Source organism: Melanerpes formicivorus, unplaced genomic scaffold (genome assembly GCF_026170545.1).
Source record: "Melanerpes formicivorus ecotype bairdi unplaced genomic scaffold, bMelFor1.0.p_v2 SCAF_30, whole genome shotgun sequence".
Lineage (NCBI taxonomy): Eukaryota > Metazoa > Chordata > Aves > Piciformes > Picidae > Melanerpes > Melanerpes formicivorus.
In genome coordinates this window covers 7,960,226-7,984,778 of record NW_027142382.1, presented here as the reverse complement: position 1 = coordinate 7,984,778, position 24,553 = coordinate 7,960,226, and the positions used below count along the sequence as shown (strand labels likewise).

Genomic DNA, 24,553 nt, shown 5'->3' with positions numbered 1-24,553 from the left:
TGTCACACACCTGCCCAATTAAATTCGATTAGAATAATCTTTTGTTTTCCTTTTCACACCCAACTGTGAACTGTTTAGACTTCTCCACTCTTCTGCTCCAACTCTGCAGCTAACTTTTAAAGGCATAGCTTGAAACCGCCACAATCACACAGATTCTTACTTAGAACTGAAGAGTGAGATGATGGTCCCTGCCTCATTGCAGACAGGTTACCGCACACCTGTCAGACGTCTTTCAGCTTTTTTCTACCTAGGTGTCTCAGTTTGAGCTGGGTGCCTTTAAAAAGGAACCATAAAGCAGACCTCCAGAAGGTACACAGTGTCCAGGAGGTATACATGCAATCTTTGTATTTCCTCCCATGAATCCTGCATCTCTCTCTATGTATGGCTGCAAAGTCAGTTTCTTTCTCTGTCTTCCCTTCCTCCTCACTGGACACAGTGAGATACCTTATCTGGTGTGGAAGGAGGATGGTTCCAGTCTCATCTGTGGCCTTCAAGGCCTGACTAATTTTTACTGTGCAACCTTGGCCTGTTTAGGTCTGACACCAGGGACCAACATGAGGCAGTTTCAGAGCTGGCCAGACTGAGTCCAGCCCAGCAATGGGGAGGAAGAAAGAGCCCTGGGGTGTATGTGAAACCCCTGGTGGGGAGAAAAGGAGTACTGGGGGTTTTGTCTGATTTGGTGGAGGTATTGTGTGAAGTTCTTTGGCTTAATGAGCTTCTATGTTATATCCAGATCATGCATTCCTTTGTATTTAGTATGCTTTGCTGTGCTCACCAATATCCATTGTAACATCGTAGTATTGTAGCTTGTGAATAGATTTGCCATTTGAATTTTCCAATACTCTAATCCTGTGCATGAAGCAGTTTCTCCTTTTGCCCCAGGGGCATTAGAGCAATCTGTCCTGCCCCAAACCACACTAGGCTAGATACTCCTGCTGGCAGAAGGCTCTGCCTCCTGTTATAGCACCAGGATATTGTGCTGATCCAACTGCCCAATATTACTGGCTTTAGTACCTGGAATAACAGATAAATTTGTAGGACGTGTTGTCTTTCTCAGAAAGTCTAATGCCCCCATTGTTTTCTAGTGCTGCTGTATTAACACAGGTGGTTACTGAAGTGGTGAGTAAAGCCTGTTCCTCCTCTGTTTCCTCTCAGTGTGAAGACCAGAAAGTGGAAATACTGTATGACACCTTAAAGCGAGCCAGTGACAACTTTTCACAGCGCCTCCCACCATCTCTTTCTCTATCCTTACATTCATCCACCAGCTACCTCGGCTTCTTTGTTGGTGACAGCCATGCTAATATCCTCAAAGAGTTTGCTGTGACATTCTCATCAGAGGCTTCGGCCCTGGCAGGTAGGACCAACATCAGGGAGAAAAATGGGTGGATAGTAGCACAAATGCTTAGGCTTGGTACTGAAAATGTCTCCTGTGTCTTCTGAGGAGCTTAGGTGATGTTTTACTGGCAGCAAGCACTCTTTCCTCCTACATAATTGAAAACAATGAGGGAAGGGGAACATGTTTTATACTTTGAAGACACAGAGCCTTTGTCTGGAAGCTGAAATGGTTGGCTGTGTAATTTGACAGGTCATCAGTTGGAATATCTAAGATGAGATATTGTGCCCTCTTCCCAGACCTCCATCCTCATAGTGCTGTAACCTAGCCTGATAGTTTGACTGCGCTTCTCAGAAATAAATCCTAATCTCCACCCCAGTGACATCTAAGGGAAATTGGATCACCAGAGGAGACTGAAGGAACACAGGCCCAGCACAGATTTGTCTGAGAGAAAAGTGTTCAATACATCTCAGACTAGGAGAGGGACTCAAACCCTGTTCATTTTTCTTTCCTAGCTGAAGCCAGAAAGCAAATCCAATCCAGATTTGTGAATTATTTTTGGCATGATTAAACCATGACATTCTGCAAAACCATTCTTCAGCAGAACTGTGACCTACTTTACTACTAACTACTGTGATATTTCCTGATTCATGCAAAGCATGTAGGATAAAACAAGAAAAGGAACTTTAAATGACCTTCACTTCTATATTGTGTTGTGATTGTTTCATTCATAGATTGCCATGTGAAGCCCTGTCTAAAGCAGCTCCACCTTACCTTAGCTCATAAGTTTTATCCTCATCATCAGAAAACTTTGGAACAATTGGCCAAATGCATTAACCCAGGGGAGACCTGCCAGTGGGTAGCTGCTCTCTACTCACGGGACATGCGTTTTGTGCATTACCAGGTACCATTATCAGATGTATTTAATTTCCTGTGCCTGTGGTCAGGCTCTTTGGTACAATCATCCCTTCCCCTTTCTCTTCCCCTTCCCCTTCCCCTTCCCCTTCCCCTTCCCCTTCCCCTTCCCCTTCCCCTTCCCCTTCCCCTTCCCCTTCCCCTTCCCCTTCCCCTTCCCTCTCCCTTTCCCTTTCCCTTTCCCTTTCCCTTTCCCTTTCCCTTTCCCTTTCCCTTTCCCTTCCCCTTCCCCTTCCCCTTTCCCTTTCCCTTCCCCTTCCCCTTTCCCTTCCCCTTTCCCTTTCCCTTTCCCTTCCCCTTCCCCTTCCCCTTCCCCTTCCCCTTCCCCTTCCCCTTCCCCTTCCCCTTTCTTTTCCTTCTTCTTTTCTATGGATGAAATCAATGCATGCACAGTACAGTGTTTCAAAAAGCATGGTTGTTTCTAGTACCTCTTTGCCTTGAGAAACCGTACTCATGAATCAGAAGAACACCTTTACGGAAGGTTGCTTGACCTGCATGTTAGCAAGTTCTAATCCCAAACTCCAGCAGAAAAAAACTAATCTTACCATGGCATGAGAACATGAGATGATGTTTGAATATTTGCTGGGATTTCTTAGATCACAGCTTTTCAGGAAAATTCCATTCAGCAAAATTAGTTTTCTTGGCTGTTCCAGCCCTGGTGCAAATCACACCAGTGAGCAGGACACACACAGTTCTCACTGACAATTTTCCACTTGAAAGACTCTTAGTTAAGATCACTCAACATTTTTCCAGTTCTTATTTCCAATTTTATATTATGATATGATCAATATTGTTCAGTATTCAGTATTCCTAAGGTTGGAAGGGACCTCAAAGATCATCAAGTCCAACCTGTCACCCCAGACCTCATGACTAGAGTAGGGAGGACACTACTGCCCACTGCAGGCTTTGAACTCACAACCTTCCCATTAAGGGTCTGATGCACTACCAACTGAGCCACTTGAAGGACCAATCAGATCAGTGTATTGCTTTGCCATGGCCAGATTCAGGAGAGCTGCAAGTAATCACAAAACCAGCTGCTAACACCCTTGCTATGTTTGCTTTCAAATAAGCCTGTACTAGTGGCAGGAGAAAGGCATTTTTATGAAAACCAAATGTCTATTGTAACACATACTGCAAATGTGGCAATGTCTTATTTTTCTCTGCCAAAGTGCCACTAAAGAACCCACTGCAGCGTGGAAAATAGTATCTGCCTCTGTGTCCAGCAGAGGCTTGAGCAAGCGCCCCCTGAACTGCTGTGGCATGTGCAACAGTGGGCTCTGGGCAACAGCCTGACCCTGCTGCCTGTTCCCCCAGACGCTGAGGGCCCTCTTCCAGTACAAGCCCCAGAACATTGATGAACTCTTGATCAATACTGGGGACTTCATCTACGTTGACCCATCGCAGCAGAGTGATGTGTGCGAAGGCTGGGTGATTGGGACCTCGCATCGGACTGGCTGCAGGGGGTTCCTTCCAGAAAACTACACTGAGAGGGCCAGTGAGTCAGACACATGGGTGAAGCACAGGTGAGCTGAGTGTTGCTTTATTTCAGCTGCTTTTTCTGCTGGGAAGCCATGGCAGCATTTGTTTTTGCCAGGCAGGAGTTGGAGGTGATGCAGGCAGGGGAAAGGAGGGCCCTGGGGGTTTGGGTGGGATGCTGAGACTTCTGAAAGAAGGGTAGGACACATGCCCACAAACACCCAGAGTTCATTAGTTCAGCTGCTCAAGGGATGACCTCTGTTCACTCCTGAACAACCTGAACATCCTAATGAATTTTAAAAGACCTTGTACTGCCAAGCAGGCTGAGTCTCCAGCCTGGCTCACTGCTTTCTTCTTTCTGCATTTTTCTCTTTTCGAGAGTTTGAAACATTAACTTGAAATGAAACCACATAAAGGTTACTCCACCACCTTGAGCCCACCCTTGTCTTGTTGATTTACCCTGTATCAGCAGGCATCTGTGTGGCTTCCTGCACTTTACCCTGCAGCTGACAGAGCACCTCATGCTACTTGTAGATTAAAGCTGATTTTTCTTAGCAGGGAGTTGTGGCGCACTTCTTCCTGAGTCTCCAGAGACAGACAGGAGGCAAGCAGGTAGTATTTCCTGCTCAAAGGTCACACATTAACAAGGTTACACCAAACACACGCTATCAGTTCCTAATATTTTAACCTCATTTTACTGGGCATATTCTAAATCAAGAACAAAGCAACGAAGTGGATAGCAAATGTGCAAAAAATACTGAATGGAAGATGAATCCTGCCTTACACCTGCCTGTATACTATGCAATGACTTAAAACTCCCTTCTATTCATGGGTGCACCCACATGTTTGTGTGTGCATTGCTTCTGCTTTTTCTACAGGGAATATGTTCTTGCTGCAGCTCCAAGATTCTTAACCCAAACCAAAAATGAACCTAATGAAAAACTGAATGGAGAAGTTCCTAGTTCTAGTATGTCAAGAAGCCTAACCAACATACTTCCTCTGCAGGTACCTGTTTCTTTTCCGTTTCTTTTCCATTTCTTTTCTTTGCTACGTGCTTGTGCAGACATGCTATTAATTAAAAGTGTTTAATACATTGAATAGTACCCTCCTTTTTCTTCCTCACACTTTTGTGTTATGCTGTAATGCACACACACTCACATGCTCATACCATATGGCATATTTTGTAACATATAAGATGTATACCAGAGCAAGAGGACACAGTCCCAAGCTGTGCTAACATCAGAGGAATTTGAGGGCACCCTGAGGAAACTTCCATCCTTGGGCCCCCCCGGAAGTTGTACATATGACTGCAAAAGAGAATCCTCAGAATGAGTCACATGTCTTCCCATTGTCTCTGGATTGCTCTTGGCCTCTCTTATCTAGCTCAGTGCCACAGCCACTTCCTGGCCTGAGGAAAATATTTTACAGATGTACAAGTCTACAGTCAGAGTTTCCTCAGGCTCTGGGCTCTTCCCAAGCAGAAGAGCAAGACCACAAAACCTTAGTTTTAAACTCTGATCTTGTGGTGGTGGATGTGTGTTTCATGAGAACAATACAATATTCTTTAGCAGAATAAATTAATATTAATCTCATACCACTTCTTAACAATTCCCATCTCTGCTGCTGAAGGTACCATTGCTAACCCCAGTGCTACAGCAGCAATGCTGCCATGAGTCAGCACGGAAAAAATTGTAAAGCCTTTGGCCTGTTCCTCTGCATCTTCTCATGTGTATTTACTATGCATTGTATACCATCTCAAAACTGCTTAGAACTTATTTATAATTCCATACAGGCTGAGCAAAAAGGAGATCTGTGTTCACTGTTGACTTGGCCACACAGTTGCAAAAACATGTAAGCAGTGTTTTCATTAAGAAAAGAAGGACAAGCTTGGTGTCAGTCCTGGTGTAGAAAAGAGCATTACTACTTGAATCTTATATAGTTTCCCACTTTTGTTTACATCAGCCATATTATAGCTGTTAAAACTATAATCCCTTCCCACACTGGAATGAAAAGATCTGTTCTCAGTACTACCTTTCACTAATATAAACATAGAGTTAAAACCTAATCTATAGCACATTAAGTTCATGGATCTCTTTCATTTGCCTTCAGTGGAAGGCTAGTTAGGCTTATATTGTCACAAATAAAGGCTTTATTATGGCAGCTTCTTTCTCTCCCTCTCTGTGCTTGTTGTAAACCTCCCAGAACAAGTCTGTTCCTTCATCAAGCAGCATCCAGGAATCCAGACTTTTCTTGCAGGTTATCTGTAATATTGTAATTAAAAACCCTTTTTACACAGCTGTCTCAGAATTCCACCCTGCAAAGAGGTGTGCTGGTGATGCGCCATGGGGAAAGAGTTGATCAGGTCTTTGGCAAATCTTGGCTTCAACAGTGTTTAACTGCAGATGGTGAGTAAGATAATGGGAGCATATTAGCAAATCAGAACCAAAGGCAATGAAGCCCATTAATGTGTAAGAGATTCAGTCTCCAACATGTAAATGCAAACATCACTTGCCCTTGTTGCAGGTGAATGGGCCTTGACCTGTTTCATTTACCAATGGAGATGTCACTCTGGGCTGAGTTTTTAGAAGCAGACATCTAACCATTCAGAAGGAATGAAGTCATTATAATGAAATGCCATCCATGTGTTTAGCTGCTGCCTGCCTTGTGCTGTGACAAAATGTCCCACCTTGTTTCAGGAAAATACTACAGAGCAGATCTGAACTTCCCTTCTACCCTGCCAAAGCGGAAAGACAGCGTAAACCATTTTGAAAGTGATCCTCCTTTATCTTGCTGTGGTGTTTTCCAGTCCAGACTTATAGGTAAGCTGGATAATATCCTGCTGCAAACATAAGGATTTGAGAAACAGGCTTTCATCTTCTGCAAAACCTCATATTGGCTTTGCAGTAGAAAAAATCTTTCCCAGCAGCACTCTTTGTGGTAACACTTCTCCATGAGCAACCACTGCAAAATCTTGCTAAACAGTAAAAAAGAGGGCAGGACTGGTTGCTCATCTTTGAGTCTCATTCTGACAGTCTCTGAAGAAACAAATAAAGTTAAAAGAAAGGAGCTGCAACACTACCTGTGCCCCACTGCTTGTCTGCAAGGGGCTAATGTCTTACACAGTTGTTACTAAATGGGCAGTGAGGAATGAAGAGGCTGGCCAAAAGAAGTAGCTTCATGGTCAGCAGAGTGTAGCCTCCTCATCATAGGTACCTGACAACTGGATGGCATAGGTTAGCCTGACTCATTTCACTCACCAGGTAAAGTGGTTTCTGCTCCCTGAGCAAGTGTGCCTGACTGGGGCAATGAAAGTCTGGTGCAAATATTTGTCTGAGATGATTCAGCTCTGTGCAGACAGCCAAATGCCTCATTGCTGTCTGCAAATTTGGAATCTTCTGTAATTCTCCTTCCAACACTCAGTGTAAACTTGCTGCTGCCACTTGCTAGTGCACAGAACTTTCTAGTGCACAGAACTTTCTAGTGTACTTGATCAGCCAACTGTGTGAACAAAAATTAACAGAAAGAGGTTGTGATGTTCCTTGTCACGGAACCTGAAAACCTTCAAGCTGTTCTTTGCAGAAAGTATTTTGCAGTGTTTTCTCATCTGTTTCAATTTGAGTGAGAGCAACTCACTTTGCTGTTCCCATCCAGGGGAAGCTCTGCTGGACCAGGGGGTGACAGTCAGCTGCATCTACTCATCACCCGCACTGCGCTGCATACAGACAGCTCAACATGTACTGCAGGGTAAGACAGAAAAACTGGTCAGGTGTTTCTGTTGTGGTGAAAATATCTTCATCAAACTTCTGTGAAGTCTCTGAGATGGATAACTAAGAAGATGTATGACTTTGTGGTTACTTATTGCTATATTTAGGCAGGGAAGACAAGGTGGTTTTGTCGAGCTGATAACAGAGGCAGTAATTCATCTGCACCAAAGGACCACTGAGCAAAACACTACATAAAAATGGTTAAAACATTTCCTGTCTAAAGTCCATCCAGATTACAACATTACTGAGGTCTTTTCTTCTGTTCTCTCCTGTACCTTGCAGATCATCACAATAGAGCTGCAGAAATAATAATAATGATGATGATGATGATGATGTAAGAACTCATAGTGCCTTAACATTAGTCAGACAAGAATATAATGTTGGCTTCATTGAATCAACCTGATGCTCTTTTGTTTGACAATGAGTAATTCTTCATTAGGGAAAACATCACAGAGAACAAGGTAGAATGTATGGCATAAGTGCATCACAATGAGTGTGCTTTCCTTAATAAATATTTCTTCTTTTTGCAGGGCTTAAATTAGATCAAAAAGTCAAAATTAGGGTGGAACCAGGTTTGTTTGAGTGGACCAAGTGGGAAGCAAGCAGAGCAATTCCTAACTTCATGACTGTGACAGAACTGGCAGAGGCCTCTTACAAAATAGACACAAGTTACAGGTAATTGCTACATTTCCAGCTGTTAAAGCTGTTGGGTTTTGGTTTTCCCTGCAGCGTGTCTTCATCTTTTCATTTGCCATAAACCATTATGAACCCCGCAAAAAGTGGGCAATTCTGATCAAACTCAAGTCTGCGTGATCTGTTACCAAAATACTGTACGTTGTCATCTGTCTCGTGTCAAGGGTCACCTTTGTTTGCTGCTCTGACACAGAGTCACACATGCCCACTTGGGAACACAGCCCTCAGGTGCACCTGTGCGTGCACTAACATCCAGTAATTGTATATGGGAGCAGCCCTACCTGGGTGTCATCTTCAGATCTGCTGGCTCAGGCCCTGTCATGAACAAGCATAGCTGTATTACATGCATTAGAGTCAGAAACCAGGAGTTTTGCTTTTACCTTTGGTTCACGTGGAACCCACCTTAGAAATGTCAATCACAGAATCATAGAACGTTAAGGACTGGAAGAGACTTCTAGAGATCATTGAGTCCATCCCCCCTGCCAAAGCAGGATCACCTAGGGCAGGTTTTGAGGAATGCATCCAGACAGGTTTTGAAAGTCTCCAGAGACTCTACAACCCCTCTGGGCAAGAATAATGCATTGGGTAAATAACATGTTGGTTTTCAGCAATCTAGAATTGTAACTTTAGCAAAGGTTAGCAAGTCCATTCCTGAGGGTCTGCAGGGCAGCAGCAAGAGGACTGCCCCACAACAGAGGGTGCACCCAGGCTGGGAGGTGGCAAGGTGTACAGCTCCACACCTGAAATGTTGCTATTTCCTGTCACTGAAGTAACAGGTACAATTGAAATGGAAAGTGAGGGGGCCCTGTGCACCTTAGAGCAGAGCCACACAGGATAGAGAAAGGGACGAGCTCAACATGAGCCAGCTGTCCTTCTGGTTTAGGGGGCAGGTAGGATAACTGTGTTTGACTGCAATTGATGTTTATACCAAATGAGGTGAGGAAGGGTGTCGTGTTGTTTTGTATTGCTCAAAGATTAGTACTGTGTTCAATAAGGATTTTTTTGGGCACTCACATCTTGGGGGGCAAGGTGGGGTGGGTGGAGTGATGTCTTTTCTGAGTTTGCAAACCACAACAGGGCAGGAAATTGTAAGCCTCCAATTCAACCTGGCTCCTCATCTTGCTCACAAGCCGGCACTGCACAGCCAGACCCAGGAAATTAGCTAATAAAAGTGTTTCTGGGATTTCCCACATACATAAGAAAGAGAGAAAGGAAACTTTTGAAACTTTTCTTATCTTGGTGCATTTCTTACAGCCAAGTGAGGACCTTCATTTGAATTGTATGAAGGAACAAAATCCTTCATTTTCTTGGATCATAGTGGGTTTTTTTTCTGGTGTGTTTTACCACCAACAGAATGCTTTACCACTACAAAATCTCTTGCCTCAAAATAAACTGTAAATGAGTAGTTCAGAGGGGAATCTCTGAAACAATGCTAACGACAGGCTTCAGACCTCTCACAGCCCTCTCAAGTCCAGAGAAAAGTAGGATGGCTGAACTATAGACTTGCACATATGATGACAATTTCTTCTGTCACCTTCAGGGTTCAAAATCCTCAGGTCCCACTGGCTGGTTTTGCCATATTCACCCATTGCAAATTATAACCTTCAAGTAAGCTAAGTCTCTGATTGTTCTCTGACAGCAGTCAGCGTGACCCAAACTCTCCCCTTTCCAGTGTCACTAACATGCAGTGTGAATGGTATCAAAACTTTTGCTGCTCATTCGTTGTGTGCTGTGCCTCACTGCAGGGAGCTGCACACTAAGAACCAAGTGCCTAGGCTGTGATGGTTAGTTAGCAGCCTTCTTCATGGTGGAAAGAAGGGAGGTCCCAAGACCACTAGTGATCTTCCATCTTAGATAGCCTATGTCAAACACTTAAGATAGCATGAATTGCCCTCTGAAGGGGCTTTTCTCCACTGACCCAGCCAGACTATTAAGTTGCAGGCAGCTGAACTTGGGTGACATTAACACAGCTCTCCCTCTCCTCTCACAGTCTTACAGAAGCAGAATGTTGTAGATGTTCCCTGTCCCAAAGCAAGATAAATTCTGCCTCTGCTGTTAAAGACTACCAGTTGTAGTGTAAGCTGCTCATTTCTTCCCTCTTCATCCCTTGCAGGGAGGAGAGACCCTTCCTTGCCTCTTCGCAGCAGCCTTTTGTAAACTGTTATCATGTCCTTCTTCAGCTTTCCCTCTGAGCTGAATTATTCCCATTCCCCTTACAGGCTGTGCTTTCTGGGCCTCTGTTCACTGCTCCTCTCTAGATTTTCACTTGTTAGTCCTCATCTCACTTGCCCTGTAGCACTCATAGCTGGACACAGCATTCCCACAAGATCTTAGCCTGGACTGAGCACTCCTTTTGCTATTTAGCCTGGAAACCACCTGAGCTAGTGCTGGGAATGCTCAGTTCTGCTGCAGGGTAGCTGGTGAACAGCATGATTAACATTAAAGGGGCTGAGGTGCCAACAGGACAGCCCATTAAAAAAAAAAACCCAAAAGGCCACTCTGCCAAATTCAGCAGACTAGTTTTGAGTAGTGCAATCTAGACTTTTTTAACCTATCCAGGATCAATATTAGCTCTGATTAACAATCCAGTATGAACCTTTCACATGGTTTTGCCCCCTGTTTTCTGCTTCTGCCCTTGTGCTGACACAATGTACTGAGGTCTTGCCTGTGCAAGTACACAGTGATACCATACTTTAATACAATATATTAACCTAGTCTCACTCCTGCCCATTCACTGAACAAGGAGATAATCAAATTAGAGGAGAGGAAGAATGTGGCAATGCCAGCGACGAGCAGTGTGAGCAATCTGGCAGTGCAGGCCTAGAGCCTGACATGGTGGGAGGCCATGCCCAGCATAAGTGCAGAGTCAGCTAGCAGTGTAGCAAAACAGTGCTGTGCCTGCAGCATGGAACTAAAACAGGACACTGGTAGCTATAAACACAGAGAGTTATCTTGGGACAAGAGGACATGCACCTGCATCAACAACCTCACGTGTCATTAGTAGTTGGACCAATGATCTATAACAGTGTGATGTGTGGTCACTCATAGGGAACCAATGAAGCCATGCCAACGAGGCTCTCCGAGTTTATATAAGTTGTAGAAGTTCCCTTGATACACACTTCTGCCTTTCCTTTCCCTTCTTCTTCTTTGCTTTACTTTACTGTGCTATACTGGCACTATAGGCCTGCAATACTGGAACAATAAAGGAACAATACTCGATCATATTGGTCAGCTGTATTGACTCCAGTCTCCGTTGTCTATAGAAGTAGGTGTTTGTAGAACAAAAATGTACACCCTCTGTTGTATCACAACACACTGCAAACTATTTGGTTCCCATTCCTAGAGAGGACAGATTAAGAAGATGACATGAAAAATAGGTAGTGAGTTTGGAGAAATTTTACCCTGTTGCCAAGAAGCCCTGATTCAAGCACCATATACACAGGTAATTATCAAAGACAGAAGCCTGCTGACTATGTCCCTGATGCCTATTTTGCCAGTCCCACAGCTCTGGGAAGGTTGCCAGGGCCACCCATCATTGAGAAATTTGGATTCCTAGCCACCTACCTTTGGCACTACCAGCCACCACACGCCAGGACCCCGCAGGCTCCTCCCAACTGGGGTGGGTCTGTGCAGGGTGCATGGCGTCCATCAGCTTAAGCTGTAGTGCTACTGTGGGGCTGCCCTGCCTCACAGCACTTTGAAGGTCTAGCTCTTCATTTTTTAAAAATATGTTTATTCAGTGCCTGAAAAGCTCTGCTATATAAAAGAAAGAAGAAAGCCTAGTCTCAGCAGAAGTACCAAGATATTTAGGAGTAATTGTGATTAATCTCCCTGAAACATTTTTTTTTAGCTCTGTGAGTTTAAAAGTCTTTGCTATCCATTTGTCTGGGTGATGTGAGCTTGCCTCATTTGTTGATGATTTTGAATTGCTTATTAAAGAGACTAACACTGAGGCACCAAATCTTGAAAGTATTCACATCATCAGTGTCTCACCTGGGTTTGAACTTAGCCAGAATTGCTAAAGTTGCATGGCTCTGGAAGTCTGCAGTACATAGCTGGGCAGTGTCATTGTCAACAGAACTGTCTTAGACTCAGGCAGTAAGTCAACCAAGTCATTAGACAAACCTACATCCTTTTAACCAAGTGCCTTTTCTCTTATTCAGTCATCCAGTTGTGCTAACTGTGTCCTAGTATTCATTTAGATTAACATTTGTGATTTGTGATTTTACTTTCAGGGGTAATTTCTCTCTCTCTTCTCTGATGCCATCAGAAAGTTATGAAGAATATGTAAGCAGAAGCTCTGCAGTTATAAAGCAAATCATCACTGCCTGCTCCAGCAAAGGTAAAGGTTTCACATCGTCGCATATTCTGTAACAGGAACTGACACAGATTTACCAACAGGAACACATCTAACATGAGTGGCTGGTATTGCACAGGGCATAAGATAGACTCATTCACAGAATAATAAAAGAGCCTCATACCCCTCTGCTGCTGGGTAAACCGGCAATGCTGCATCTCTCTTACTATTTCTCTTTGCTTTTTCTGATGCATCAGGTGTCATCCTCATTGTGGGACATGGCTCTTCCTTGGCATCCCTCACCCGACCTCTGATAGGACTTCCTGCCAGAGACAGCCAGGACTTTGCCCAGGTGGTAAGAAAGGTAAGAAGATAGGTTTTTTCAGTAGGAAGCTTTCTTTTTCTTACAGTATACTTTTAATAAGGAACCTGCTTATGTGGTGACACACGCGTGTAACTGCAGGCTAGTACCTGTGACATTAGCTTTCTCCTTACAAAGGGAATCTTGTGTAGTATTAGCAAAGCATGGAAAGGCAGGGGAAGGAATTTCTCCTGGTGAGCAGCATGTGCCTAGTAGCAAAGTCTTTGGAGAAGATTTTCATTCAACTCCTCTAGAAAGCCTATAACAAGTAGCACCTACAGACAAGCAGCACATTGGAAACCTCTCCACCTGGACTGGTCTCCTTCCTTTAAAAACAGGGCTAGGAGCCTTCCCCCTCCTCCTCATAGTATTGTAAGTGTAACCTGCAGCTACACTCAGTGAGTCACGCTTTAAGAAGCTGGATGTTTTCTGGGTCACTGTAAATTCACAACTAGAGTGCTTAGCTACAGAATGAAGAGTTTTCTTGCTAGCTTTGCTTGAGACTTTGTCACCAAGGGAAGTTGTTTAATTTATTTGTGTATTATAGACTAGACTAGACTAGACTAGACTAGACTAGACTAGAATAGAATAGAATAGATCAGGTTGGAAGAGACCTTCAAGATCATTGCATCCAACCCATCAACCAATCCAACCCACCTAATCAACTAAACCATGGCACCAAGCACCCTGTCAAGTCTCCTCCTGAACACCTCCAGTGATGGTGACTCCACCACCTCCCCAGGCAGCACATTCCAATGGGCAATCACTCTCTCTGCATAGAACTTCTTCCTAACATCCAGCCTAAACATCCCCTGGCACAGCCTGAGACTGTGTCCTCTTGTTCTGGTACTGGCTGCCTGGGAGAAGAGACCAACCTCTGCCTGTCTACAACCCCCCTTCAGGTAGTTGTAGAGAGCAATAAGGTCACCCCTGAGTCTCCTCCTCTCCAGGCTAAGCAACCCCAGCTCCCTCAGCCTCTCCTCATAGGGCTTGTGTTCCAAACCCCTCACCAACTTTGTTGCCCTTCTCTGGACTCACTCCAGCAAGTCAACCTCCTTCCTAAACTCAGGGGCCCAGAACTGGACACAGGACTCAAGGTGTGGCCTAACCAGTGCAGTGTACAGGGGCAGAATGACCTCCCTGTTCCTGCTGGCCACACTGCTCCTGATGCAGGCCAGGATGCCATTGGCCCTCTTGTCTGCCTGGGCACACTGCAGGCTCATGTTCAGCCTACCATTGACCAGTCCCCCCAGGTCCCTCTCTGCCTGGCTACTCTCCAGCCACTCTGACCCCAGCCTGTAGCACTGCATGGGGTTGTTGTGGCCAATGTGCAGTACCTGGCACTTGGATGTGTTCAATCTCATGCCATTGGATTCTCACTGGTGGATTCTCACTGGTGGATTCTCACTGGTGGATTCTCACTGGTGGCAGAATTTTTCAGCCCAGTCTTCCTTACCATCTGCTTTGGTATAGCTTAGGTATCACTATATAGAGAATTCAGTCTTCAGAAATATTCTTACTATTACTGTCAAGGCAATAAGAGTGAACATATTTTGATCATCAAATCCAAGTATTAATGTGGGGTGATGACACAAGTTCAGCTTACATCCTGCAGGCCACTGGTCTGGTTTTAGTTCATTTCAGAAGTGGCAAAATGTCCTGATCTCTCCCCTCAGAACAGTCTCAATTTCTGCTTTCTTCTGTAGTAAAGCCCACTCTTTCATGTCAAAGCAATGACCCTGCTAGTAACCCTGCTGGTAACTTCTTTCCTAGATCCCTTCACTGGGCATGTGTTTCTGTGAAGAGATGAAAGAGGAAAAACAATGGCAGATGGTCCACCCACCAGTGAAGACATTAACTCATGGAGCAAATGCAGCCTTCAACTGGAGAAATGGGATCATGGAAGATTAAGAAAGCCATATCTGCCTTTGCAGTCATCCAAAGTGAGCCAAAGGCAGGTTATGGCTCAGCACAGTCCAGTGATTCAGCCAGAAGGCTTGCAGAGGGTGGGAGTTACCCACTCTGAGTTGTCAGAGCACAGAAAAATACTTTCAAGTTTGGAGCCTGAATTGGAGCTGAAACTGTTTCAGTTTCAGCTGCTGACAAGAAGGAACCTAGGAACTGGTGTGCAAGTGAGAAATAGCTCTTCTGGTGATGAAGGAAGTACCTTTTAACCTTCTCTGACAATACCAGTGTTTAATAAGGACAGAGCTACCTGATCATAAATTCCACTGCTAAAGGCTCTAAAGTAGACACTGTTGCATTTTCCAAGTCTAGACTGCATCCAGGAAGAATTTGGGGTTTTTATCATAGCTGGATATTTTCAAACAAGCAGAGAAATTAGGACTGAGAACAGCTCTACCTAAACCTGCTGGGTTTCCAGTTCCCTCTGTCAGTTCCATGAGAGAAAGGATTGACTATTTATTTAACTCTTCTACAAAGAAGGTCCATTTTCTGTCACATAGGTCTCCATTCCACGATTCCCAAGCAATCTACGTTGCAAAAGGGACTAAATTATTCATTTTGGAAGAAAACTGAACTGATTGCTTCGCTGTTACTGGGACAAAGAAGATGCCTTACATTATGGTACTGGTGACAAAATTGTGATGTGAGCAATTTGAACTGCTGAACCCTTCCTGGGATGGCACTCACAGGACAACAGCTTTGCTTTGTATAAAATAGTGACACACCTACCAGATGAGTCACCTGAGAGGTCTCTGTAGCTCTTCTCTTGGTGATCTAAGGGAGCATAGACCTGGAATTTTATGCACAAACAGGAACATGCCTTTCCACAGTCTGTGTTCCTTTCTACTTTTCCCTTCTAGTTACACCCTCAGATCTAAGTCAGTCTGGGAAAGCTCAAGTGTTTCTTTAAATGAAAGGGGGGGGAAAGAGGTTTCTTTTTCTCTGTTGGCATGACTAAAGCTGTTTATATTTTCCCTCTTCATCTCCCTGCTCCTTCTTGACGTATCTCTGCCTGTATGCCAGGGCATGTGATAGGGCCATATAGCATTCAGTCTTTAGGGCTGAGAGATGTCTGACAAGCACTCTTATCTGTGGGTGTAGAGATTTTTTTATCTCAGTCTTGCGCCTGAAATGTTTCATTTTGACATTCCAGCTCTGGTGAAGGTGCTTGAGCTCTTGCTTTTTTTGATAGCACTGTAGTTCTATAGAGACAATCAAATGCCACAGGGCAAAGGCAGGAGCTCTTTAGCTAGCAAGTGATGCAAGAAAGGGCATAGGACTGCATCACTGGTTGCAGCTCAAGTGTGTGATATAGGTGGCTATGGATGCAGCCCCAGAAAACAATAAAACCCCGAAGTGCCATCAGAGCCTCTTCAGGCTGCAGGGGAGCAGGATACCACTGCAGCTCTGAGAAGATTGTGGCTTGGTTACATCTTTACATCTCACCCCATCCCATGTACGATACAAGAAAACCGACCCACAGGGGAAGAGCAATTTCTGCCTTGCACTCAGCCATGTTAACAGCAACCAGCACGAATGTCCCACCACTCCACCTCTCCATCAGGTTGGGCTTTCACCCTCTGTTGGTGAAAAGCAGCCCTCTTGAGTGTCTTGTCCCTTTACCAAGAAACCTGTCCAAGTATGAAAGAAGAGAAAAATGGGGATAGTGGGACAAAAAAAGCAGAATGGGGCAATGATTTGGCCCTGAGCATGGCACGTATCTGGTCATTCTCAGGAGGGTTGATCTCAGTGCCCATAGAGGAGTCAGCTCCCAATCCACATAGCTCCTATGGGGGTTTTCTGTCTATGAAAGTTATTGCTTTTGGTGTGATTTGCTCTAATTTCATCAAGCAATTTCAAGCCTTGGGACAGGTGTCATCAGAGACACTGTCACTCCAGACTGAAACTGCGAGAGATGGTCACAACTCTGCCCATAGCCTAGGTATGTGTGGTACCCGGGTTGTGCAGGCAGTGGTGTGTGTTTCTGGTGGAGCTTTTGCTAGGAATACAGCAAAATAGGACATGGTTCTGTTTCAACACATGGTAGCAGCTGTTGTCCCTTATCTCTGAAAAGCTGGCTTTTGGTACAGCTTTGGGGACAGCAGACTGTTCCAGGTTTCAGACTATCTGCCTTTGGTCTTTTGAGTTGCTCTAGCCTTGAGGCTGATCCTTTCTCTTTGCATGAAAATAAACACAGGGAAGTTTTGGGGAGTGCCTTTCTTCTCCAGTGGTGAATGTGTTTATGCAACTATATTGCATAAGGGGAGGTCTTGATCTTGGTGACCCAGCCACAGAGGCTGGTGGGAGTAAAACAAAAGCCCATGTGAGGATAAGATTGGGTGGAGCAACAGCAGTGCTCCAAGTTCACATGAGAAAGGAAAATGCCTGATGTTCAAATGACACTCCAAGAGAGGCATGATGGCACACTGCCTCTCTGGAGATGAAGCCAGAGGCAGATAAGAGAGGCAGGTGAGACTTCTGCATCTTGAGGCACACCTACCAATGGAGTTGACACTAACTGACATGAAGAAAAAAAACTCCTACAGGAACAGGAGTTTTCAAAACCGCTTAGAAGACTGGTGAAGAAGAATTGGTGAAATAAAATTTCAATTGCTGTCATGAGAAACTTTCCCCTAACTTTTAAGAAATCATGTGGGAGCTTTTTTGTAATGCTTTTATATATTAATCCTAAATTGTGTTGCAAATACCAATCTGGGTTAAGAATCTGGGTCTTCTTTTATACACCAAAATAAAATACCAAATGACATCTGTCTCTTCTCCCAGTGGTATCAGAAGTATTGTCAGGGTGGGTCTGTAGTTAAAAGTAACCTGTAAGAACAGCACCACTGCCATTCTCTGAACAGCTTTCCTACATTGCTGCTGCTGTCATTACTTCTCTTTGCTTTTCACTCCTTTTGGCCTGCAGAAATTATGTTATTAACAGTCATTGTCCATCAAGTTTCAATCAAAAACAATTGCATGTTGGCTACCATGGAAGCAGGTGTCAAGAAGGAAAAAGGATATGGCTGTAGGAGCATGTGGGGAAAGAGTCTAGGGACTTAAATATTTCTCTTGTGTAGATTATTAATCCAGACAGCACTGAGTAGGTGAGGACAAATGCTTAGCTACAAAGGTCTTTCTTTAATTTATAAACAGTTGCCTATATTTACCACCCAAATCAACTGAACGGAAAAAAACAGACAGCAGAAATAAGCAACTGTATCTCAGTCTCAATAATGCAAGGGCAATTTCAAGCTCTTTTACTCACAGGGATGCTTCTTTTGCCTTTCCATTCAAGCACAACTTCACCTCTGCACATCACTTGTTAGGATCAGAGCTGAAATTATGTCTTCAATGTACATCACAGTATCACAGTACCACAGTATAGCCAAGGTTGGAAGAGACCTCGAGGATCATCGAGTCCAACCTGTCACCACAGACCTCATGACTAGACCATGGCACCAAGTGCCACATCCAATCTCCTCTTGAACATCTCCAGGGATGGGGACTCCACCACCTCCCTGGGCAGCACATTCCAATGACCAATGACTCTCTCGGTGAAGAACTTCCTCCTCACCTCCAGCCTAAACTTCCCCTGGTGCAGCTTGAGACTGTGTCCTCTTGTTCTGGTGCTGGTTGCCTGGGAGAAGAGACCAACCCCTTCCTGGCTACAACCACCTTTCAGGTAGTTGTAGAGGGCAATGAGGTCACTCCTGAGCCTCCTCTTCTCCAGGCTAAACAATCCCAGCTCCCTCAGCCTCTCCTCACAGGGCTGTGCTCAAGGCCTCTCCCCAGCCTTGTTGCCCTTCTCTGGACACGTTCAAGTGTCTCAATGTCCTTCTTAAACTGAGGGGCCCAGAAATGGACACAGGACTCAAGGTGTGGCCTAAAAATAGCTGTTGCTTTATTCCAATGCAATGTTCTTTAATTCTATCTATTTCATTACAAAGTGATGTACTTTAATAGATGCTTTTAGCGCTACCTAGATAACCTAAATGTTTTATCTACATATTAAAAACTAAACATATACATTATTTTTTTTATCAAGTCCTACAGTGAAGTTAATCAATGGTGACACCTTGTGGGAAACCACCACCTCAGATCTACACGACTAAACAAAATCTGGTGTGATTGAGGGATAACAAGGAGAGGAATCATCTTTTATTCCAAACAAGAATGTTCCTTCTATACACATAGAAAGTGTAATGTTTGGAGCATAATAATGTTTGCATGGCAAACATCATAATGTTTGGAGTTACTACTAGACAGAACTGCTTGGAAAAAGGTAATATTGAGTTACAAGAGGGTAACGTAGAATAGAATATAATAGAATAAACCAGGTTGGAAGAGACCTCCAAGATCATCGCGTCCAACCCATCAACCAATCCAACCCACCTATCAACTAACCCATGGCACCAAGCACCCCATCAAGTCTCCTCCTGAACACCTCCAATGATGGTGACTCCACCACCTCCCCAGGCAGCCCATTCCAATGGGCAATAACTCTCTCTGTGTAGAACTTCTTCCTAACATCCAGTCTGAACTTCCCCTGGTGCAGCCTGAGACTGTGTCCTCTTGTTCTGGTACTGGCTGCCTGGGAGAAGAGACCAGCCTCTGCCTGTCTACAACCTCCCTTCAGGTAGTTGTAGAGAGCAATAAGGTCACCCCTGAGTCTCCTCCTCTCCAGCCTAAGCAACCCCAGCTCCCTCAGCCTCTCCTCATAGGGCTTGTGTTCCAAGCCCCTCACCAACTTTGTTGCCCTTCTCTGGACTTGTTCCAGCAAGTCAACCTCCTTCCTAAACTGAGTGGCCCAGAACTGGACACAGTACTTGAGGTGCAGCCTAACCAGTGCAGTGTACAGGGGCAGAATGACCTCCTTGCTCCTGCTGGCCACACTGTTCCTGATGCAGGCCAGGATGCCATTGGCCTTCTTGTCTGCCTGGGCACACTGCAGGCTCATGTTCAGCCTACCATCAACCAGCATCCCCAGGTCCCTCTCTACCTGGCTGCTCTCCAGCCACTCTGACCCCAGCCTGTAGCACTGCATGGGGTTGTTGTGGCCAATGTGCAGAACCTGGCACTTGGATGTGTTAAATCTCATGCCGTTGGATTCTGCCCATCTGTCCAGCTCTTCTGAAAAGCAAGACAAAAGAAATTGCTATCAGTGCCTTGTTCCTGATTTTTCCAAAGCTTTCCTTGTACCCACAATGATACTAGTGTAAGGGTCTGTGCAGTTCTGATGACTGAGTACACTAGCTGTTGCCATTTACTTTGCACACTTTAAAACCACCAGGTGGGGAGTTGAGCAGATTACTGACTGTCTCCTGAGAGCTGTGTTATTTCAATGTTCCAAAAGAAAAGGAAATGTTTGGAAAAGACTGTATGCAGCTGTTTATTGTGAGTTCCAAAGAATGTATGGCTCTGGTCTTGATCTTTTAGTGCTTTCATTACTGAGTGATTAAAAATTGAAGTGCTCATGACTCATAGAACAGCACCAAAGCTTTGCACAAGTGAAAGATTATCCTATTGTGAATAAGGAAGAGTTAGTGAATCATGGGATTTGATAGTTTGGTTGGTTGGTTGGTTTTGTTTTCTGGAGATCATAAAGATTCTGGAAAGCTCCTGATCTTAACACCTAGTCAGAAGAAAACCTTAGAGCAAAACTGAGCAAAACTTCCAAATGGCATCTCCCTGAGCTTCCTGGGATGTTGATGAGGATACCCAGAAGGCAGGACCTTTTACTGCAGATGGAGTTAACTTTCTTCATAGTATCTTTTCTGGACCTATATTTGGGATTTTTGAGCAAAGTACTGTTGATTATGGGCAGAGTCCAACGGGATGGCATTCAACAAGTCCAAGTGCCAGGTGCTGCACTTTGGCCACAGCAACCCCATGCAGAGCTACAGGCTGGGGTCAGAGTGGCTGAGAGCTGCCAAACAGAGAGGGACCTGGGGGTGCTGATTGACAGCTGCCTAAACATGAGCCAGCAGTGTGCCCAGGGGGCCAAGAGGGCCAATGGCATCCTGGCCTGCATTAGGAATAGTGTGGCCAGCAGGAGCAGGGAAGTCATTGTGCCCCTGTACTCTGCATTGGTTAGGCCACATCTTGAGTCCTGTGTCCAGTTCTGGGCCCCTCAGTTTAAGAAGGACATCAAAACACTTGCAGGTGTCCAGAGAAGGGCAACAAGGCTGGGGAGAGGCCTTAAGTACAGCCCTGTGAGGAGAGGCTGAGGGAGCTGGGATTGTTTAGCCTGGAGAAGAGGAGGCTCAGGAGTGACCTCATTGCTCTCTACAACTACCTGAAAGGTGGTTGTAGCCAGGAAGGGGTTGGTCTTTTCTCCCAGGCAACCAGCACCAGAACAAGGGGACACAGTCTCAAGCTGTGCCAGGGGAGGTTTAGACTCGAGGTGAGGAGAAAGTTCTTCACTGAGAGAGTCATTGGTCATTGGAATGTGCTGCCCAGGGAGGTGGTGGAGTCCCCATCCCTGGAGGTGTTCAAGAGGGGATTGGACGTGGCACTTGGTGCCATGGTCTAGTCATGAGGTCTGTGGTGACAGGTTGGACTTGATGATCCTTGAGGTCTCTTCCAACCTTGGTGATATTGTGAGACTGTGATACTGTGGTTATACAGGGAAGTTTCAGCTATTGCTGAACAGCAATTACACAGCATTAAGGCCCACTGATCCAAGAGATATCCCAGACTGTGTGAGGTTGTGCTCAGCAATAAAAGCTGGAGGAAATAGATCTCTGATTCTCTCCCCCACAGCTGTCTACTGGGTTTAAACCACACAGGCGTTTATGTGGGGAAGGTGTTGCATCAATTATAAAAGCAATTTCATGGATCCTTAACTGTCTTCTTCACCTAACATTTGATTTCTGACATTATTTCTAATTTGGCAAACGTACACAGGCTGAAAACATTTGAAAAGTACATGGACAGTTTAAAAAAAAAACTACCTTACAATATGTAACAAATTTATTGGCCTTTGAAAGAGGAAAAAACTGTAATGCCTCCAGCACAATGCACGTAGCAAAGAACAACGATATTCACTCAAGTTTCATATTATCATAGTATCATTCAGGGTTGTAAGGGACCACAAGGATCATCTAGTTCCAACCCCCCTGCCATGGGCAGGGACACCCCACACTACATCAGGCTGGCCAGAGCCTCATCCAGCCTGGGCTTAAACACCTCCAGGGACAGGGCCCCAACCACCTCCCTGGACAACCCATTCCAGGGCTTCACCACTCTCATGGGGAAGAACCTCCTCCTCACATCCAGGCTGAATCTCCCCACCTCCAGCTTCATTCCATTCCCCCTAGTCCTATCACTACCTGAGATCCTGAGAAGTCCCTCCCCAGCCTTCCTGTAGCCCCCTTCAGATACTGGAAGGCCATAATTAGGTCACCTGGGAGCCTTCTCTTCTGCAGACTGAACAGCCCCAACTCCTTCAGTCTGTCCTCACAGGAGAGGTGCTCCAGCCCTCTGATCATCCTCCTGGCCCTTCTCTGGACACCTTCCAGCACCTCCACATCCCTCTTGTAATAGGGGCTCCAGAACTGGACACAGTACTCCAGGTGGGGTCTCACCAGAGCTGAGCAGAGGGGGAGGATCACCTCCCTTGACCTGCTGGCCACACTTCTCCTGATGCAGCCCAGGATCTGATTGGCTTTGTGGGCTGCAAGTGCACACTGAGAGCTCCTGGTGAGCTTCTCCTCCACCAGCACCCCCAAGTCTCTCTCCTCAGGGCTGCTTTCCAGCTAGTCACTGCCCAGCCTGGATTTGTGCCTGGGATTGCCTCGACCCAGCTGCAGGACCCTGCACTTGGTCTTGTTGAACCTCCTGAGGTTGGCTTGTGCCCACCTCTCCAGCCTGTCAAGGGCCCTCTGGATGGATCCCTTCCCTCCAGCGTGTCTGCTGCACCACACAGCTTGGTGTCATCAGCAAACTTGCTGAGGGTGCACTCAATGTCACTGTCCATGTCACCCACAAAGATGTTGAACAAGCCTGGTCCCTGGACTGATCACTGAGGGACTCCGCTTGTCACTGGCCTCCACTGGGACATGGACCCATGGGCAGCCACTCTTTGGATGCGGCCATCAAGCCAGTTCCACTACATGCGGAGTCTCTTAAGGAGAGAAAAGGCTCTGATACTACAAGATCTTCCCCCTGCCATCCCTCAAACTTGCAGGAAGTAATGACTCACATAGGGACTGTTTCCCACACCTTGCACACAGAAATCAGAGTGCTCTGGAAAATGGAAGGGATTTCCTTAGCACAAAGTGGATGAAAGACAGGAAGGCTTGGGTTTTATGCAACAGGTCAAACAAGTCTCTGTTTCCTTATCATCTGTGGATCTGTCTCTGAAGGTATTGAAAACATTTTCATTTTCAGGTGGAAATGAAATCACAGAATGAATAATGGAATTGTCAGGATTGGAAGGGACCTCAAAGATCATCCAGTTCCAACCACCCTGCCCATGGCAGGGACACCTCACACTAGAACAGGTCGCTCAAAGCCACATCCAGCCTGGCCTTAAAAGCCTCCCAGGGATGGCCTTCCAGTATCTGAAGGGGGCCTACAGGAAGGCTGGGGAGGGACTTCTCAGGATCTCAGGTAGTGACAGGACTAGGGGGAATGGAATGAAGCTGGAGGTGGGGAGATTCAGGCTAGATGTGAGGAGGAAGTTCTTCCCCATGAGAGTCGTGAAACCCTGGAATGGGTTGTCCAGGGAGGTGGTTGAGGCCCCGTCCCTGGAGGTGTTTAAGCCCAGGCTGGATGAGGCTCTGGCCAGCCTGATCTAGTGTGGGGTGTCCCTGCCCATGGCAGGGGGGTTGGAACTGGATGATTCTTGTGGTCCCTTACAACCCTGACTGATACTATGATACTATGATGGCACTTCCACGTCCTCCCTGGGCAACCTGTTTGTGTCTCACCACCCTCATGGTGGAGAACTTTTTCCTAACATCCAATCTGAATCTACCCAGTTCTATTTTTGTTCTATTCCCCCTAGTCCTGACACCCTGAAAAGTCCCTCACCAGCTTTCTTGAAGGCTCCCTTCAGATACTGGAAGGCCACCATAAGGTCTCCTCAGAGGGTTCTTTTCCCCAGACTGAACAACCCCAACTCTCTCAGTCTGTTTCCATAGGAGAGATGCTCCAGCCCTCTGATCATCAATGCACTGTAAGACCTTCTTGGTTTGAGAAAAATTTAGGATTGGATCACAGTATCACAGTACATCAGAGGTTGGAAGGGACCTCCAGAGATCATCGAGTCCAACTTCTCTGCCAAATCAGGTTCACCTAGGCAGGCTGCACAGGAATGCATCAGGTGGGTTCTGAAAGTCTTCAGAGAAGGAGACTCCACCACATCTCTGGGTAGCCTGTACCAGTGCTCCTTCACCCTTACTGTAAAGAGGTTTATCCTCATGTTGAGGTGAAATCTTCTATGTTCAAGCTTGAATCTGTTGTTTCTTGTCTTATTAGTGCGCACCACCAAAAAGAGATTGGCCTCCTCCACTTGACACCCACCCTTCAGATATTTATATGCATTGATGAGAACCCCTCTCAGTCTGCTCAAGGCTAAACAGCCCCAGGTCTCTCAGTCTCTCTTCATAGAGGAGATGCTCAAGTTCCCTAATCATCCTCTTGGCTCTCCAGGATGCGTTTGTTTCAGGTACACCACTGGAGGTCACTCATGTACTAATAAAGAGTGCAGCATTGGCTGCTGGAGGGGAGAAGACAATTTC

The 24,553-nt window shown here is 45.6% G+C and overlaps 1 protein-coding gene across 1 annotated transcript in view; it reads left to right on the top strand.

Annotated features, from left to right (window-relative positions):
* Positions 1–17,562, top strand: part of UBASH3A (ubiquitin associated and SH3 domain containing A) — a 26,377-nt gene extending 8,815 nt beyond the window's left edge. Inside the window, exons 4-14 of the mRNA XM_068155213.1 lie at positions 1,156–1,354; positions 2,068–2,237; positions 3,563–3,771; positions 4,603–4,729; positions 6,021–6,129; positions 6,421–6,543; positions 7,376–7,468; positions 8,019–8,163; positions 12,417–12,523; positions 12,736–12,842; positions 14,613–17,562. Coding sequence (XP_068011314.1) covers positions 1,156–1,354; positions 2,068–2,237; positions 3,563–3,771; positions 4,603–4,729; positions 6,021–6,129; positions 6,421–6,543; positions 7,376–7,468; positions 8,019–8,163; positions 12,417–12,523; positions 12,736–12,842; positions 14,613–14,750 — 1,527 coding nt within the window. The 3' untranslated portion in view covers positions 14,751–17,562. The remainder of the gene's footprint in view (positions 1–1,155; positions 1,355–2,067; positions 2,238–3,562; positions 3,772–4,602; positions 4,730–6,020; positions 6,130–6,420; positions 6,544–7,375; positions 7,469–8,018; positions 8,164–12,416; positions 12,524–12,735; positions 12,843–14,612) is intronic.
* The last annotated feature ends 6,991 nt before the right edge of the window (positions 17,563–24,553 follow it).